At 44.4% G+C, this 20,171-nt stretch overlaps 1 protein-coding gene across 2 annotated transcripts in view; it reads right to left on the minus strand.

Moving 5' to 3' along the window:
- The window catches only part of bms1 (BMS1 ribosome biogenesis factor), a 66,845-nt gene extending 47,546 nt beyond the window's left edge, over nucleotides 1–19,299 (minus strand). The window contains exons 1-7 of one of the 2 annotated variants that reach the window (XM_041176473.1): nucleotides 19,117–19,299; nucleotides 13,784–13,974; nucleotides 12,228–12,307; nucleotides 10,484–10,672; nucleotides 3,252–3,394; nucleotides 1,919–2,040; nucleotides 524–720 (exon numbers count right to left, since the gene is read on the minus strand). In XM_041176473.1, the coding sequence (XP_041032407.1) occupies nucleotides 524–720; nucleotides 1,919–2,040; nucleotides 3,252–3,394; nucleotides 10,484–10,672; nucleotides 12,228–12,307; nucleotides 13,784–13,974; nucleotides 19,117–19,292 (1,098 nt within the window). In that variant the 5' untranslated portion in view covers nucleotides 19,293–19,299. The remainder of the gene's footprint in view (nucleotides 1–523; nucleotides 721–1,918; nucleotides 2,041–3,251; nucleotides 3,395–10,483; nucleotides 10,673–12,227; nucleotides 12,308–13,783; nucleotides 13,975–19,116) is intronic. The other variant, XM_041176475.1, reaches the window with a different exon arrangement.
- Nucleotides 19,300–20,171: the final 872 nt, after the last annotated feature.

The raw sequence follows: 20,171 nt of genomic DNA on the forward strand, positions 1-20,171 counted from the left end.
AGAAGTTATCAGTCTCTACAGGAATCACAACAATTTTGTGTGAAGAAAAACAATCCCAGCAGTGCTCACTACACGGCCCATACTTGTGTTTCCTGGGCTGGGGAGCTGGAGGGTCAAGAACTGGGGTGAGGGGTGGGGGGGGGGGGAAGTAGAAAGAGTTATCCTATTTCTTTTATATTTTTAAAGTTACTTTATGTTAAAAGTTATTTAATTTACGATATAGGAATTTCAACTTCCAGGGTATAATGATTTTTTTCCTAAGAAAGCTCCCATTCCTGATCACTGCTCGTGTTGGATAATGCGCATTTGTACCTTGTAACAACAGGGCCATTTTCAATTGTGAAATTTCCCACCGCTGAGTCAGACATCAACACCACTTACCCAGATCACATTTCAACAGCCACTTGGGTCAGGTACTGGAAAGCTAAGAGCAGCCATCAAAATATTTCATGGGAAGGACAGGAACCAAAAAAACAGCAAGAAAAAGCAAAATGAAATGAGAGTTAAAAGTGTACGACATCACCTCCTCATCTCTGTGTGCGTGACTCCCACCGAGATCAATATACACAGCATCCTTATCATAAACAATACCCCCGACACCAGACATTGGGGCAAAAATCAGCTTCTCTTTCTCATGCAGGGATCGTTTCTTCTGTTGCTCTGGGAGAGGACAGGGATCTGGAAGGAAGCCAACTTCATTCGCTGTAAAGTCACCCACACCTAGAAAACAAAAAGGACATGACTTTAGCATGCAAATTGTCTGTACTTGAATCCAAGTGAAGATGTTAAAAATGAACAGGTCAGATATACTGTGCAGTCATGGAATCATTTACGGCACAGGAGGAGGCCATTTGGCCCTTCAAGTCCATGCCAGTTCCCTGAGGAACAATCCAGTCAGTCCCACTCCCCCACTCAATTCCCATTGCCCTACAGCTTTATTTTCTAAAGTGTCCGCCCAATTTCCTTTTGAAATTACTGCTTGTTCTGTTTCCACCAGCACCCTCATGGGCAGCGAGTTCCAGGTCATCACCACTCACTGCATAAAAGTTTCCCTCCTCACATTCCCTCTGAGACCCCCACAGAACAACCCACATGACGCTTATAATTAGTAGTTGTAAATTTTACAAGCTACACAACACTGAGAACACATTTAAAGACTCAAGTTTCTCCCACCCATTTTCCCATCTCATCCAAAGTTTGGGATCCATTCAATTGCTATCAAAGATCCTCCAAGAGTGGTTGCTATTACTGTAAACATAGCTAAGGAATGTCAGTTAAAGGGTTAAATCATGAGGTTGCAGAAACTTGACTGGAGTTTAGAAGATTGAGGAATGATCTCATTGAGATATTTAGAATTATAAAAAGAGTGGGACAATAGGATACCTCTTTCAAAGAGTCAGCACAGAGACGAAGAGCCAATAGGGCTCCTTCTGTCTGACTATGACTTGAAAGGGTAGACACAGGGAAATTACTTCCTCTGATCAGGGAACTCAGACAAGGGGGACAACTTAAAATTAGTGCTAGGCCATTCAGAGGCTCTGAATGTTGAGGATCAATTGAATTTTTTACAAGACAAGCCAAGGATGTCAAGGGAAAATGAGCAAAGGTAGGTAAATGGAGTTGAGGCGCAGATCAAATGTAATCCGATTGAATGGCTCAAGGTGCTGAATGGCCGACTCCTGCTCTAAAATCCCACCATCATAGTGAACCTGCTGCTTCACTAGGATCCAGAGAACTCTGTCTAATTTCCATAAACAACCGCAGAAACCATTCCTGGCGCTCTATTTGACCCAGCTGAGAACAACAAACTCAGCACAAACCATGGGTTATGCCTTCTCTCTTCTGGCTTGTACAGTTCAATTCCTCACCACAAAACACAGCTAAGTCCATAAGCAATTTCAGTGGATTTTAGGAATACCTGGAATGTGAATTTGACTGTTTTTCTTGAAGTATGTCCCACGCAGGTAACCGTACATTGAAACTTTACGATCACACTTCTGGTTTTTACGTATATCCTCAGGATTGGTCAGATCTTCCATTCTGAAATAGCAGTGACATTTCTCAGTTTTGTTTGCATTTATCCACATGATTATACGCTGGTACATTGGAATGTTTGGCATGTCTTAGGATATGCTGGGTTCAACATGCTGTTTAGAGAGCAAGTATTTGTTTACACTCGCAAGGCTCACCGAGTTCTCACATACAGAGGTAGTCTTTCAGTTTTGGGTTGTTGCCATTTGTGGGTCTCTGGCAAGAGGTTTTCACTGTGAGGTCCACAGTAACATATACACTCTCCATAACGTATGATGTTCTTGGTGGGGGGTGAGCACCGACGGAGCTGGGTATCCTGCTCCCTTTCTTTCCCCGCCCTGGGTTACTCACACTTCACCCAATTGGCAGCTTCCCCTCCCTGCCCTGCACTCCTGATCTCGGGCCTTGCTCTGTCTCCATAGCCAAGGCCTCTGGTGACTGGTGGCAGAGGCTCTGGCATCTGAACATAATGGCACTGGTCCAGAGTGCAGCACCTGAGGGCTGGGTCTAGAAAGTGCAGGCAATGTAAAAAGAAAAATGGTAGTGCAAATCTAAAGAAAGGCCTTCAAGAATAAACAATGTTAAAGCGAAACTACATTTAGCAGAACATCTTAAAGTGAGGACTTGCTGTGTTAACCAGTTCTTGATTTAGCTCCTACTGCATTAAAATAAAAATGTAAAATGAAAGCAGCCCATCTCCAAGCACTGACATCTCCTCAGACATAAAATAGTTTAATTCCTTCCACAAAAAACACTACAGTTCACTTATTAAAGAAGGTGTCACAGCTCTTAGCTAACAGGTTGCCTCCTTTTGTCTGTCCTTATCACACTTGACACAACAGTGCTCAATGCCTGAATATTGTCTGTGCATTCCCTTCTCTATTACCCTAAAGCATTAATTTTAGGAAAGCCATCAGTTAAGATATTTATTACCCAATTAGAAAAATAACAAATGAGAAACATGGATAATTTTTAAAAAAATTTATAGGAACAGGATAATCAACCTGGTGCTGTTAACTAACAAAAAGGCAGATGGGAGCTAATCTAATTAAGTTGGAATTCCAGGAGGAGGGGGCCAGCCCTGCCTCTAGCTCATTCTTCCCCCAGCCTCATCTCTCAATTTTAATCCAGGGTCAACCATTACTTCCTTGTTATCTCAGCTTCACATTGACAGTTCTTCAGCTAAATTTCTGAAGGAAAGTTGGGCAGCTTGTACCTACCTGTCAGCCAAGAGGTAAGGATGTGCCATTTGCCACACCAGTGGCCGAAACTTCATCACAGAGATAAATCTGCCAAGGTTGTGAATCTCCTGCTTCTGATATTCTCCATGAACCATTCCTGACAGGTAAAAGAGCTTTGCACCCTAGAAAATCCAGAAGATGCCGCTGAGGTTACTAACAAAGTACAAGCACTGACTGTTATCAGAAGTTGTGGTGCAGTGGCTCACCAACAGCCACATTATAAGCAACCTGACTTTCCACCAACAACATGCAGCTACTTGCTGTACTGACATACAAGACCACTGGGTGGCATAGTTCATTTTGTGCACTGCAAACTGTGACTGGCTCTTCCACTGAAAAATATATGGTGCACTGTCTGTTGGAGTTAATCTTTTCCCCTCAGTGCCAGATTACATACCAGAAACAAGGCAGAGGTTTAGTAATGATGGCAGCACTGTAATATCAGATAACAGCAACTAGGCCAGGGAGGACCACTGCCTTCAACTTGAGCTACCTATCTCAATCTCATAACTAGTAAAGTCACAAAGAGTCAGACAGTTTAATAATTATTTTTAATTTATGTAGAGAGTTTATTTACAAGCTCTTTTTAAAGGGCTCACTGCAATCAAGTAACTTTTAAAGGAAGTGGACCATGTATTTCTGCCTTTGACATCTCACTTTTTTTATGTGATTACAGCACAGAAACAGGCCATTTGACCCAACTGGTCAATGCTCCACATGAGCCTCCTCCCATTCTAGTTACCTCTTATCACCCTGACCATGTATCACTCTACTCCTTTCTCCCACATGTGTGCATCAAGCCTCCCTTAATATTTCAACCATTCAAAGGTATTAGCTGTGGCTCTCAGTGGGTAGAACTCTCCCAGTTCCAGTGACTTGAGCATATAATCCAGGCTGACATTTCAGTGTAGTACTGCAAAGTGGAGGTGCTATCCTTCAGGTGAGATGCTAAACCATGTTAAATTCATTAAATTAAACACTGATCTGATTTGAGATTAACAGGTTTTTGAACACCGAGGGAATTGAAGGATGTGATGACTAAGGCAGGGAAGTGGAGTTCAGGCAGATGGTCAGTCATGGCCTTACTGAATGGTGAAGGAGACTTGAGGAGAAATTTGGCTTCCAATTGCTCCTATTTCTTGTGGCACAAAAGCTCAGGTACACAAATTAGTCAGGGCACCTGTGAGCTATTGGGGAGGGAAGGCAAGTCAGCACAGGTTGCTGCTCCTAAATGCTGTGCAGTAACCTGTGCTGAAACACCTTTCTGATGATGGCAGAGTGAAATAGTCTAGCAATGCTCAGAGCTCAAACTCGAGGATTGGATTGGATTGGATTGTCAGGCTTCTGTTCTCTTCTGAGGCAGTCCCTCAGGATCGAGGAGGGCTTGCTTCTAATCCAGTTCCGTGGGTTCAGAGATGGTTGATAAGTCCAATGTGGGGCAGACTCTGCCCTACATGCTTGAAGAGTTGGGTAGGTGGGTTATCGAGAGGCTTGTGTGCTCCCTCTGACGCCTCGAATGGTCCCAACGAAGTCTCTTGACATGTCGTCTCCAGTGCCTCCCCAAATGAGCCCTCTCCATTCTGGTCAGTCACAAACCAGGGTCTCCTGTGAGTCACTGGTTTTGTTTGACCATTTCACAGAATCTCTCAGAGCAGAAGAGGCCCTTCGGCCCATCGAGTCTGCACCGACACGTGAGAAACATCTGACCTACCTACTTAATCCCATTTACCAGCACTTGGCCCATAGCCTTGAATGTTATGATGTGCCAAGTGTTCATCCAGGTACTTTTTAAAGGATGTGAGGCAACCCGCCTCCACCACCCTCCCAGGCAGCGCATTCCAGACCCTCACCACCCTCTGGGTAAAAAAGTTTTTCCTCACATCCCCCCTAAACCTCCTGCCCCTCACCTTGAACTTATGTCCCCTCGTGACTGACCCTTCAACTAAGGGGAACAGCTGCTCCCTATCCACCCTGTCCATGCCCCTCATAATCTTGTACACCTCGATCAGGTCGCCCCTCAGTCTTCTCTGCTCCAACGAAAACAACCCAAGTCTATCCAACCTCTCTTCATAACTTAAATGTTTCATCCCAGGCAACATCCTGGTGAATCTCCTCTGCACCCCCTCCAGTGCAATCACATCCTTCCTATAATGTGGCGATCAGAACTGCACACAGTACTCCAGCTGTGGCCTCACCAAGGTTCTATACAACTCCAACATGACCTCCCTACTTTTGTAATCTATGCCTCGATTGATAAAGTCAAGTGTCCCATATGCCTTTTTCACCAGCCCACTAACATGCCCCTCCGCCTTCAGAGATCTATGGACACACACGCCAAGGTCCCTTTGTTCCTCAGAATTTCCTAGTGGCATGCCATTCATTGAGTACGTCCTTGTCAAATGACTCCTTCCAGAGTGTGTCACTGCACAGTGTTCAGGGTAGATTGCAGCTGCACAGTGTTCAGGGTAGATTGCAGCTGCACAGTGTTCAGGGTTAGATTGCAGCTGCACAGTGTTCAGGGTTAGATTGCAGCTGCACAGTGTTCAGGGTTAGATTGCAGCTGCACAGTGTTCAGGGTAAATTGCAGCTGCACAGTGTTCAGGGTAGATTGCAGCTGCAGTGTTCAGGGTAGATTGCAGCTGCACAGTGTTCAGGGTAGATTGCAGCTGCACAGTGTTCAGGGTTAGATTGCAGCTGCACAGTGTTCAGGGTTAGATTGCAGCTGCACAGTGTTCAGGGTAGATTGCAGCTGCACAGTGTTCAGGGTAGATTGCAGTTGCACAGTGTTCAGGGTAGATTGCAGCTGCACAGTGTTCAGGGTTAGATTGCAGCTGCACAGTGTTCAGGGTAGATTGCAGCTGCACAGTGTTCAGGGTAGATTGCAGCTGCACAGTGTTCAGGGTAGATTGCAGCTGCACAGTGTTCAGGGTAGATTGCAGCTGCACAGTGTTTCAGGGTTAGATTGCAGCTGCACAGTGTTCAGGGTAGATGCAGCTGCACAGGTTCAGGGTAGATTGCAGCTGCACAGTGTTCAGGGTAGATTGCAGCTGCACAGTGTTCAGGGTAGATTGCAGCTGCACAGTGTTCAGGGTAGATTGCAGCTGCACAGTGTTCAGGGTAGATTGCAGCTGCACAGTGTTCAGGTAGATTGCAGCTGCACAGTGTTCAGGGTAGATTGCAGCTGCACAGTGGTTCAGGGGTAGACTGCAGCTGCACAGTGTTCAGGGTAGACTGCAGCTGCACAGTGTTCAGGGTAGATTGCAGCTGCACAGTGTTCAGGGTAGATTGCAGCTGCACAGTGTTCAGGGTAGATTGCAAGCTGCACAGTGTTCAGGGTAGATTGCAGCTGCACAGTGTTCAGGGTAGATTGCAGCTGCACAGTGTTCAGGGTAGATTGCAGCTGCACAGTGTTCAGGGTAGATTGCAGCTGCACAGTGTTCAGGGTAGATTGCAGCTGCACAGTGTTCAGGGTAGATTGCAGCTGCACAGTGTTCAGGGTAGATTGCAGCTGCACAGTGTTCAGGGTAGATTGCAGCTGCACAGTGTTCAGGGTAGATTGCAGCTGCACAGTGTTCAGGGTAGATTGCAGCTGCACAGTGTTCAGGGTAGATTGCAGCTGCACAGTGTTCAGGGTAGATTGCAGCTGCACAGTGTTCAGGGTAGATTGCAGCTGCACAGTGTTCAGGGTAGATTGCAGCTGCACAGTGTTCAGGGTAGATTGCAGCTGCACAGTGTTCAGGGTAGATTGCAGCTGCACAGTGTTCAGGGTAGATTGCAGCTGCACAGTGTTCAGGGTAGATTGCAGCTGCACAGTGTTCAGGGTAGATTGCAGCTGCACAGTGTTCAGGGTAGATTGCAGCTGCACAGTGTTCAGGGTAGATTGCAGCTGCACAGTGTTCAGGGTAGATTGCAGCTGCACAGTGTTCAGGGTAGATTGCAGCTGCACAGTGTTCAGGGTAGATTGCAGCTGCACAGTGTTCAGGGTAGATTGCAGCTGCACAGTGTTCAGGGTAGATTGCAGCTGCACAGTGTTCAGGGTAGATTGCAGCTGCACAGTGTTCAGGGTAGATTGCAGCTGCACAGTGTTCAGGGTAGATTGCAGCTGCACAGTGTTCAGGGTAGATTGCAGCTGCACAGTGTTCAGGGTAGATTGCAGCTGCACAGTGTTCAGGGTAGATTGCAGCTGCACAGTGTTCAGGGTAGATTGCAGCTGCACAGTGTTCAGGGTAGATTGCAGCTGCACAGTGTTCAGGGTAGATTGCAGCTGCACAGTGTTCAGGGTAGATTGCAGCTGCACAGTGTTCAGGGTAGATTGCAGCTGCACAGTGTTCAGGGTAGATTGCAGCTGCACAGTGTTCAGGGTAGATTGCAGCTGCACAGTGTTCAGGGTAGATTGCAGCTGCACAGTGTTCAGGGTAGATTGCAGCTGCACAGTGTTCAGGGTAGATTGCAGCTGCACAGTGTTCAGGGTAGATTGCAGCTGCACAGTGTTCAGGTTAGATTGCAGCTGCACAGTGTTCAGGGTAGATTGCAGCTGCACAGTGTTCAGGGTAGATTGCAGCTGCACAGTGTTCAGGGTAGATTGCAGCTGCACAGTGTTCAGGGTAGATTGCAGCTGCACAGTGTTCAGGGTTAGATTGCAGCTGCACAGTGTTCAGGGTAGATTGCAGCTGCACAGTGTTCAGGGTAGATTGCAGCTGCACAGTGTTCAGGGTAGATTGCAGCTGCACAGTGTTCAGGGTAGATTGCAGCTGCACAGTGTTCAGGGTAGATTGCAGCTGCACAGTGTTCAGGGTAGATTGCAGCTGCACAGTGTTCAGGGTAGATTGCAGCTGCACAGTGTTCAGGGTAGATTGCAGCTGCACAGTGTTCAGGGTAGATTGCAGCTGCACAGTGTTCAGGGTAGATTGCAGCTGCACAGTGTTCAGGGTAGATTGCAGCTGCACAGTGTTCAGGGTAGATTGCAGCTGCACAGTGTTCAGGGTAGATTGCAGCTGCACAGTGTTCAGGGTAGATTGCAGCTGCACAGTGTTCAGGGTAGATTGCAGCTGCACAGTGTTCAGGGTAGATTGCAGCTGCACAGTGTTCAGGGTAGATTGCAGCTGCACAGTGTTCAGGGTAGATTGCAGCTGCACAGTGTTCAGGGTAGATTGCAGCTGCACAGTGTTCAGGGTAGATTGCAGCTGCACAGTGTTCAGGGTAGATTGCAGCTGCACAGTGTTCAGGGTAGATTGCAGCTGCACAGTGTTCAGGGTAGATTGCAGCTGCACAGTGTTCAGGGTAGATTGCAGCTGCACAGTGTTCAGGGTAGATTGCAGCTGCACAGTGTTCAGGGTAGATTGCAGCTGCACAGTGTTCAGGTTGATTGCAGCTCTCTAGGGTAGATTGCAGCTGCACAGTGTTCAGGGTAGATTGCAGCTGCACAGTGTTCAGGGTAGATTGCAGCTGCACAGTGTTCAGGGTAGATTGCAGCTGCACAGTGTTCAGGGTAGATTGCAGCTGCACAGTGTTCAGGGTAGATTGCAGCTGCACAGTGTTCAGGGTAGATTGCAGCTGCACAGTGTTCAGGGTAGATTGCAGCTGCACAGTGTTCAGGGTAGATTGCAGCTGCACAGTGTTCAGGGTAGATTGCAGCTGCACAGTGTTCAGGGTAGATTGCAGCTGCACAGTGTTCAGGGTAGATTGCAGCTGCACAGTGTTCAGGGTAGATTGCAGCTGCACAGTGTTCAGGGTAGATTGCAGCTGCACAGTGTTCAGGGTAGATTGCAGCTGCACAGTGTTCAGGGTAGATTGCAGCTGCACAGTGTTCAGGGTAGATTGCAGCTGCACAGTGTTCAGGGTAGATTGCAGCTGCACAGTGTTCAGGGTAGATTGCAGCTGCACAGTGTTCAGGGTAGATTGCAGCTGCACAGTGTTCAGGGTAGATTGCAGCTGCACAGTGTTCAGGGTAGATTGCAGCTGCACAGTGTTCAGGGTAGATTGCAGCTGCACAGTGTTCAGGGTAGATTGCAGCTGCACAGTGTTCAGGGTTAGATTGCAGCTGCCACTTACCCGCCCATTTCAGGGATGTTTTGAGGACATGACTAAAGAGTTTCTGCAGTCTTCCCAGGAGCTTCCTCCATGACCAAGTTCCGAGTACAGCAATTGCTTCAGAAGTCTGGTGTCAGGCACATCAATAACATGTCCCACCCAGCAGAACTGGTTCTGAGTGATTATAGCCTCGATGCTGGGCATGTTGGGTTGGAAGAGGACACTGCTGTTGGATCGCCTTTCTTGCCTCTGGATACGAAGGATCTTGTGAAGATACCATTGCTGGTACTTTTTCAGTGCTTTAAGGTGCCGGCTGTAGGTTGTCCAAGTCTCCAAAGCATATAGGAGCTCGGCATTCACTTGGATGGGGGGAGAGAGTGGTTTTGCTGTGGGAGTTGGTCGAAAGGAGCCTTACTTTTCCAGGTGTCTAGTGAAAGGCCCATTTTGTCATATGCTTCAGAGATTGTCAGCACCTGTGGAACCACAGCTTAACGTTCAGTATTGGACAGCACTGAAAACATCCTCAAGCACCAACAAACAAAATTAGTTCCTGCAATCAGACACCCCCGTGCTCCTATAGACAGTGGAAAGTAAAGGGGATACAATTGCACCAGAAGAAATTAATCCTCTATTTTAATTTCAAACATCTCCCAATTGAAACAATGCTCACCCAGTAACACTCTTAAGTGCCCAACAATACCTCCTTCATCACTCCTCCTGTCTGGATAGTAGCAAGTTCTAATCTGAGGCAGCGCAAATCCACTGCTCCCACTTTCCAAAAGCTTCAAGGCAATGGATTATATGGAGTCTAGCAACCCTTCAGTACATTACCCAAGTGACATTTGAGAGTCTACCTAGACAGGGACAATCAGTGGTCTATTCAGTTAGAGAGTTTATCAAAGCAAAGATTGATCTGTCCTCAACCTAAGGCAAAGCATTTCCAGCAGGGGAGCAATCATAGGTTAGGGTTAGGGTTGCTCCCCATTGATTTCCACCTACATTCACCCATCTAGCCAATGCCACAAATAAACTGAGCAAACTTGATTGGAGCTGTGGCTGAGATTAGCTTATTCATCATTGAACAAACTTAGGACCTTCCAGATAGCCATGTCTCAGTGCCACATTACAGGTTGCATCAATTTTCAAGGCTTATTCAACTCTCTGACCTCTCTGGCTCATACCTGGTAGACCTCGGTCCAGAACCGGTGCTTTAGCCTTTTCTTGGTCTTCCTCAGCTGCTTGGTGTTTTTGAAGGTGTCCAGGTGGGTAAGGACCCCCATGATTTTGGGAAAGCCATGAACTTGACAGATGTTCAGGAACTCAAATGTCTCCATCTCAAAGCCAAAGCTGGCATCTGTCAGCATTAAAACCTGAAGTAGAGAGGCTCATTTAGTCCACTGTGACTATACACACAATATAACTCGAGAATAGCCTCAAGTTAAATCTCCTGTAAGTTTCATTTGCCATTTTTTATATTTTTACGAGTTTGTGCTTATTGAGGCAGGGAGTCTCAATAACATTTCAACACCACCAGCGTCTATTCAACTATTCTTACATTAGTTATATCGAGGCTTTGAGGCAGCACAATGGTTCTTTGACACTCGCTTTATCTCAGGAAAGGATTCACATCCATAAACAGCCTGATGCATCTGACTATAAGAACCCAAAAGTGCTGCAGATTTATCTTTCTTCATTCCAGACCCTTCAAACCGGCAAGAGACTTTCATACAAGTTGCACCATATTTAAAACCTGGCTCACAAAAATAAAAAAGGATAATGGGCTAAGCCGCTGTGCCACTCAATCCCATGAGTTTATGGTCATCCTTTATTAAACAAAAAAAAAGACCAGCGTAATTGAGATCCCATCTTCAGCCCTCCATAAACTGTAGCTGACCCAAAATTCTGCTCAGACGAAGTTCCTCCCTTCTCACCCAGCACTCCTGTGCTTGCTGACCTAAAATGGTTACCAGTCCAGCAAGAAATTGAATTTAAAACTCTCATCCTTAAATGCAAAACTCTCCAGGGCCTCACCCCTCCTTTTCTCTGTAACCTCATCCAATCCCAGGATCCTCCAGGGTCTCTGCTCTCCTCCAAATCTGACTCCTCATTTTCAACACTCCACCACAGACGACCATGCCTTCAGCTGTCCAGACCTTAGATTCCGGAATTTTGTTCCTAACTCTTTCTGCCTCTCTGTCCTCCATAAAGAACACAGCTTAAAATCTCCCTACTGGAGCAAGGACATCCCAATATCTTCACATGCTGCATCAAATTTTGCTTGATAACACTCCTGTGAAGGGCTTTGGGACATTTACTAAGTTAAAAGATGCTATATAAATGCAATGAAAACAGAAAATGCTGAAAATACTCAGCAGGTCAGCCAGCAAAGTTGGAAAGAGAAACAGAGTTAACAATTTAGATCCATGATTTTTCATCAGAACTAGGAAAATATATACAGGTTTAAAGCAAGTGAAACAGGGCTTAGAGGATGGAATGAAACAAATTGGAAGGTCTATGACAGGATGGAAGATAGGAGAGATTAAATGACCAACGTCCCCTCCCTTTCTTACTGCACCTTTTCATGCAAGCACAGAAGATGCAACACCTGCCCTTTCACCTCCTCTCTCCTCGTCATCCAAGGTCCCAAACACTCCTTCTAGGTGGAATATTGATTTACATCTACTTATTTCAATTTCATTTGCAGTATTTGCTGCTCAAGACTGGTCTCCTGTACATTGAGGAGACCAAATATTTCCAGCATTTTCCGTTTTATTTCAGATGTTCAGCATCCACTGTATTTTACTGTTGTCTATATAAATGCAAGTTGTGGGTATGCCATTTTACCAAGTAATGTTTTAACAAAAGTTTTAACAGAACAGCTAAGATTTTTTCAAAAAGTCAACAAAAATGCAAATTGTTTCTCACCAGATCAGCCACTTTGGCTAAGTCTATCATGGAGCTCATATCGTTCCCGCATTCAATAATTGAGAGTCGGCGTTTTTTGCCTATTGGAAATCAAAGCATCTGATTAGTCACAGAGACTTGTAAGGACTATGCAAAGGAAGACTGACAAGATAATGAATACCAGTCCCAATTCTACATGGAGAGACTTAGGAAGATAAATGCTGGAGACCGTGTTTTGGGACCATTTATTTTCTGAAATAACTGAATGGATTAGCAATACAGGTACAGGAACTGATGGAGCAGCCAATGTTCTTTCACCCCTGAGAGCCAAGATGCAAGTGATCTCATTTAAATTAGTTTCAGAAATCTCAACCCAGCTCCTAGAAATACAAAGTTGCAGCACAGAAATAGGTCAACTGACTCAAGCAGTCTGTCAGCATTTACCCCCAACATACACAGATAGACGAAATCACAATCACCCGCGCCATTCCAAAATTCCTTCACCCATCTATCCAATCTAAGCTTGAATGGTGACACTATTTCTGCCTCAACCACAAAGCTTGGAAGTGAATCTTACAACTCCCCATCTGTAAGGAGATTTCTCCTACCCTTTGTTTTAAATCTCTTACATTTAATCTTGTTCCAACTTGTTCCAAGCCCTCAACTCCTGGAAACATTCTGCTACTATACACGGTCTTATCCTTACATAATTACAAGCACCTCTATCATTTCGCCTTCCCTAATCTGCATTGTGCTAAAAAAATAAAGGCCCAAATGTTCAGATCTTTCCTAATACCTACTGAATTTGTGCTGCTCTGAACCTTAACCCCTTCCTAAGGCCCTGATACTGCACAGAGTCTTCGAGCTGAGGGATTATATTGTGTACAGACTCCCAAGGGTATTTGGGCCAACACCACAAAACTAACACGACTTTGGTGATAATTGACACTAAATTGACTGGTTGCAGGGCACATAATGGAAAGTGTGGGTTTGCAAAATGTTGCACTACTAGTACAGTAGAGCTGTACTGAGGCACATTCTCTGGGCAAACACAGGCAATATATAAATGCAATACTTCTGCCCTGATCGGGTAGGACCGAGTGAAGGATTAGTCTAAATCAAGCACAGTGACCCACCAAGTGGATTCATTTTCCTGTAGTTGTAGATAGTGAAGTCGCACTGTCTGATCACAATTTTGCCTTGTACTTCCACAATATTCTGAAATACAGCTGCTTAAAACCAAGCCTAGTCTAATATAGTAAGAAAACTGACTTTCACAAGAAGTTTGCACTGTTACACCCTCAGATCTCACTACCATACAAGCAGATTTAGGGTCATGAGTCAACTCTCACAAAGTCAGGTGTTTCACAGCAATTGATGCCACTGAACCAAGATGGTGTCTGTGGCCAAGATTTTGGTCACTATCCTGTCTGTCACCATAGTTCAACAGGTACTTGCTATCAGTGAAGCACCTTGAGAGTCTCTTTTGCATTAAAGTTGTTCTGTGGAAACCCCTCTGCGGATCACTCACTCAGTATCCTTCCGACCGTATCAAATACTTACATTTATAGACTTACCTGTAATTATAGTGACTGGACCCCTGATATCTGTTAGTTTTTGCTTGGTGAAGTTTCGAATGAGGCACCGAATCAGGGTACTCTTTCCCACTTTCGGGGGTCCTACAACAACAACAACAATAGGTGGGGGCTCCAAGGGTGTCCGATCAACCATGGGAATATGGTGCTTTTTAGTTTTCAAGTCCTGGGCCCTGTTTATGATAGTGGCAAATAAAATTATTAAATGTAATCACACAGGATTCCTCTTCCCAAGCTACCGGTTGAGTAATTAGTTCAGAGTGCTTCGCATTGGAACAAGAGTAGGCCAGTCAGCCCCTTGAGCCTGTTCCACCATTCAAGTAGCTTTATCTACATATCTTGGCTTAACTCATAGCCCCTGTATCATTCTGGTAAATCTGCACTGCATACTGTGCAAGGCTGATATATCCTTCCTGAAGTCCAGAACTGAATGCAGTACTCCAAATGGGGTTTAACCAAAGCTCTATATAAACTGTAACTTTCACCCCTTCATATTCCAGTCCCCCGAGATAAAATTAACATCTTAATTTTTTTTTGCATGTCCAGTAGTTATTAGTGATTTCTGAACTTCGACAAGAAAATACTGTATATACGTAAAAGTTTGAGACTAAACTTTTAATCAAAAAGTAAGGGGTTGACTTTTACACAAATAATATTTGAGGGGTTGAAATCCACCCTCTCCCATTGTCTCGCTATCGCAGAATTGCCAGGTTGAAGATTGTTCCTGCCAACCCAAAAAGTAGTGCAAAAGGAGTCAAAAGTATTTTTAATGCATGTTGACATGCGCAGACACAAAGAGCTGAACTGCTGTCTTCAATGCTGTTCTATTCTCTGATTCTATCAGAGTAGGTATGGACAGGGCGAGTTTGATTTCAATGGTGAGCAGGTGACAAGTAAAGAGTTTGGATTTTTTGGCCCAAAGAAGGGGGTCAACTTATATACGCAATATTAAAAAAATACATTTTTTTAAACCATGCTACCAGTTGAGTAATTAGCTCAGGGTGCTTCTCAGTGGAACAAGAGTAGGCCAGTCAGCTTCTTGAGTCTGTTCCACCATTCTCTGTTGTATCCTTTTCAAGTCATCTCCAAAGTGAGAAGCACAGAATTGGACATATCCTACCTGGAGTCAAACTAGTATTTTCTGTAAGTTTAATATAATTTTCTAGCTATGCCTCTAGTTATAAACCTCAGGATTCTATATGGGCTCCATATTTCTTGCTTTGTTAATCTGTCCTGTCACATTCAAACTCCAGGTATCTCTGCTTGTGCAGCCCCCTTCAAAATTGTACCATTTAACTTGTATTGTCTGTCCCCATGCTTCCTACGAAAATGCATTACCTTACACTTCTGCTACGTATCCATCCATTTCTTTCTGTCAATGTCCTCTTGAAATCTATTGTCTCCCTTGCTGCTAACCACACCTCCGAGTTTTCTGTCAAAGATGCTCCCTTACCCACATTAGTCACATCTTCAAAAAAAAATGTAACGAGGTTTGTTGTACATTACTTACCTTTACAAATCCATTCTGTCTTTCTCTGGTCAGTTCATATTTGTTCAAACGCTCAGTTACTCTATGCTTAACACATTCTATTAACTTTCTGACAACAATGTCAGACTAAAAGGTCTATAATTTCCTAGTTTATCTCACCTACCCTTAAATAATGGAGTGGCATTGGCAATTCTTCAAATTAAGGAGGAATTCGTGAATCAACAGAGTTCCGGAATATATACAATTCCTTCAGCCACATCATTTAATTCCATGAGGTGAAAACTATCAGATCTTGGAGATCTGTCTATCTTTAGGCTCATTATTTTTATCATTACCTTCTTTTTGCTTGTATTTCATATAGTAGGTGCATGCCCTCGATTTAGTTTTAGTTTTTCTGGTATCTCTGTTATTTCTATTTAGGATCTGGACTGCACACAGCCTCAGAGTGAGGAGGCAGATTCAGTCGAGACCTTCAACAGCAAAGTGGATAACTATCCAAAGAGAGAAAGATTGCAAGGCCATGGGGAAAACGCGAGACAGTGGAGCTAAGAAAGTTGCTTTGCAGGGAATCGGTACAGGTATAAGGGGCCAAATGGCAACCTTCTGTGCCATTACCATTCTGAATTCTCTGATTCTATTTATCCTCACCATCTACTGTCAAGACTGAAACAAAACAACTATTTAGCAAGTTCACTTTCATAATCCACAAGCTAATTACTGTCCCCAGCTCCACTGCCCAAAATGCAGCTCACATGAAGGGTACAGACCAACATTAATGGGTCAAGCTAAACAATCTATTCCCATGTTTTAATATTATTTATACCTCCCATTTATAGAGTAAATAAGGAGAAACTACAGAAGAGTCAGTGACCAGAAGCCAAACATAAAAGGTTAATTGGCAAAAGAGTCAAAGGCGAGATGAGAAGATTTTTTTTTTGAGAGATCTGGAATCCACTGCTTCAAGGGTGGTGGAAGGAGAGTCATTATTCATTTCCAAAAGTGAAGTGGATAAATACTAGAAGGGAAGACATTTACAGAACTATGGGGTTAGAACAGATGTGTGGAACTAACTGGATAGCTCTTTCAAAGAGCCAGCAAAGATAGGGTGGTGCTATAAGTTTCTATGATGCTAAGAAGTTTAGCTCCTTGTGATTGTTTCCATCTTTTTTCCTTACGACTCTTACTCTTTTAGGTCTTGAACTCACAACCTTCTGAGTTCAAGCCCCACTCCAGACCTTGGTTATGCAAGATCATAAGAAAGAGAAGGCCACACAGCCCCTTGAGCCTGCAAGAATTATCTAGATTCTGGAAAGCAGCAAATATAACCCCTCTATTCAAGAAGGGAGGTAGGCAGAATTAGGAAACTATAGGCCAGCTAGCTTTACGCCTGTCATGGGGAAGGTGTTAAAGTCAATCATTAAAGAGCTCCTGGTACAGGGGGGTAACATATTAGCCTGGATAAAGGATTGGATGGCTAGCAGAAAACAGAGATTATGCGTAATGGGTCTTCTCCAGCAGGGGCCTGTGCTGGGGCCTCAATTTTGTTACAATTTATATCAATAACTTAGAAGAGAGGAGCGAAAGTAAAGTAGCTAAATTTGCAGAAGATACAAACAAAGGTAGGAAAGTATGTTATGAAGTAGATATAAGGAGTTTGCAGACCGATATAGATAAATAGTTGTTTGGTAGTACAGAACTTGAATATTGCTAAAAAGAGACATTTTGTCAAAGCTTTTCGTCTTGCACTCATCAGGACAACTACAAGAATACCAGTGTCAGGGCAAACAACAACTTTACCAATGACAATGTTATTATACGGCAGGTGATATTTGCCAGGCTGACCAAATCTCAAAGGGAAACTTGGCCACGATGTCACAACAATTTTGCAATTTGCATTCATTACGAGAAGGTTTGTGCACTGAAGTCAGAAGTAATGAAAGCACCACCACCGTTAGAGATTTTAAAGATTAAATTAAAACATTTAAGACCCCTAACTACACACCCCTTCCTGGCAACATTCCAAATAGATTCTTAATCTATAAAACATCCAGCAATATTAGCACAAGCACCCAGTGTTGCTGTAAGGCAGGGATTTCACAGCTTCTTTCTCCCTCTCACTCAACAATGGAACTCCAAAGGCTTTTAACAAAAGCTTAGTTACCAGAACAGCAAACTTCCCCAGGGTGGCAAGAGGCTTTTCCCACAATCTGCTTCACACAGCGTACCCTTCAAGATCTCACATGGCCACACATCATGCAGCTTTCCAACTTCCTTTAAAAATATTTCCACCCTTTTGGTCTGTAAATCTCATTGTTTCAACCTTTCTTTGGAAGTTACTTTTCCCACAATATAAAAATCTTTCATGTTGTCATTATAGCCAGCACATTGAGGAAAAATAAACTGAATAACTTTGCCTTATTTATCTTGCTAGTTGTAAACATCTTATGGTATCCCTTTGAAAATCAAACAACCTCTCAACTTATTTAAAAATGCAAATTCCATTCTCACTCTATCTGCTGAGACTACATCCAAGCTTACCCATCTCCATTTTAAACACCTGTTTTACACCTAATCTTTTTTGACTATTCCAATCTCGCAGTCTGTCTGCAGTTCAATTAAACCACACACACACACACACACACACAAAACACAGCCCTCATAAGCCTACTTTAAAGCATCCCACAGTAATATTAGGGAAAAAAATGATCTTTCCCTTACAAGAAGAGAGTGCTGATTGGTTGGCAAATGGACTCTGAATGGTATAGGCATTGCCATGGAGAATGCACCAGTTAATGGTGATTCACAATTAACTGCCAACTATTCTTTGAAATTTAAACAGGCAGCTTGACTCTGATTGGTTAAGGCATTGCCCTGAGGAATGAACCAGCAAATGGCTATTATTTATTTTGTTTAGCTGAAACAGGGGGAATGTGTGTACAGGTTCTGTCAGTCTGCAAACAATAGGGCACTGTGCGTAGCTTCCAGTACCAGGCAAGTACACCGCACTGCAAGCCTGAATGAAAATCTTAAATGGGTTGTCAGCATAATTCTTAGCACCCTGAGGATTATTTAGCAAATGTTGTCCAATTCTGAATTTACTGAAAAAAAAATCATTTCTATCTGAAACCTGCTCCCAGCGCTGGGACACGGCTTTGATCGGAGGATCAGCTCTTTCCTGAAAGACAATTTTCCCTTCAGCCCCACAACACTCCAACATATGTGCTCCTCTTTGGGTTTCGGCTGTTTCACTTCTTCACAGGTGCTGCTTTCTGAGCCTTTGCTGCTTTCACTTTGGACTTGGTTTTCAATTTATCTACTATTTTTACACCCATTGAATTTTGGCAGGCTGGGCACAATACCAGGGCCAACATTCATCCCTCACCCAACAACATCCAAACAGATCAATTGGTTATTGATGTTTGTTGGATCATCCTGTGTGCAAATTTGGTGCCATTTTTTTCAATAAGATGGTGACTATATTTCAAAACTAATTGGCGATAAAGTGCTTTGAAGCATATGGGGGATGTGAAAGGTACTGTATTGTCAGTATATCTGTTCCTGTTAGTCTGTTTCTGCTTCTCTTTTGGGTAATGTTGCATGGTTATGCTAGTAAACTCCTCAAGCCTGTCATTCAATTGGTATCTTCCAATCTCACACCTGTCCCGACTGCTTGCGTACAAAGATCCCGGTCCCACTGCTGTTCCAGCCTTCCATTTAGCAGAGGGAGCAGGGATCCACAAACAATCAATTACCTGTCCTACACAGATTTCCTCCTTCACCTGCCTAAGCCTCACCCCCAAGCTGGTTTTGATAATTCTGTCCTTACCTATGGAAGGTTTTAGCCATGCGCACTGCAGAATGCACAGTAAAAGCCTTGGGATTTCTCTTCCGTGGATCCTCTTCATCTCCGACCCCGAGCCTATTCAGGCGGCGTTGCTTCTTCCTTGCAGCTTTGGGCCCACTATGCCGCTCATTATGGGCCTTCTTCTTCCTGTCCTCCATGGTCCTCCTGTCCTAAGAAAAATATTAATCACATCTGCAGCTTATCACATTTCAGTCAATTATTCAGAATGTCCCTGCAATTGTCAGCTGAAGAGAATAACCACTCGCATAGACACAGTCAACTGACACCAGGACTGTCCAACACCCTGGACACCATGAGTGGGAAAACTCGCTCAGCCAGTCTCCCTCTGTTTCCCAGTCTCTCACTCTTTCGCTCGACCCACCCCACCCCCCACCCCGGTTTTCCCTCTCTCTACCGGTCCACGTTTCTCTCTCTCTCTATACCCGTCCACGTTTCTCTCTCTCTCTCTATACCTGTCCACGTTTCTCTCTCTCTCTCTCTATACCTGTCCACGTTTCTCTCTCTCTCTCTCTATACCTGTCCACGTTTCTCTCTCTCTCTCTATACCTGTCCACGTTTCTCTCTCTCTCTCTATACCTGTCCACGTTTCTCTCTCTCTCTCTATACCTGTCCACGTTTCTCTCTCTCTCTCTCTCTATACCTGTCCACGTTTCTCTCTCTCTCTCTACCTGTCCACGTTTCTCTCTCTCTCTCTCTCGACCTGTCCACGTTTCTCTCTCTCTCTCTCTATACCTGTCCACGTTTCTCTCTCTCTCTCTCTATACCTGTCCACGTTTCTCTCTCTCTCTCTATACCTGTCCACGTTTCTCTCTCTCTCTCTATACCTGTCCACGTTTCTCTCTCTCTCTCTATACCTGTCCACGTTTCTCTCTCTCTCTCTCTCTCTCTATACCTGTCCACGTTTCTCTCTCTCTCTCTACCTGTCCACGTTTCTCTCTCTCTCTCTCTCTCTATACCTGTCCACGTTTCTCTCTCTCTCTCTCTCCCTATACCCGTCCACGTTTCTCTCTCTCTCT

This window comes from Carcharodon carcharias, chromosome 28, assembly GCF_017639515.1.
Source record: "Carcharodon carcharias isolate sCarCar2 chromosome 28, sCarCar2.pri, whole genome shotgun sequence".
NCBI lineage: Eukaryota > Metazoa > Chordata > Chondrichthyes > Lamniformes > Lamnidae > Carcharodon > Carcharodon carcharias.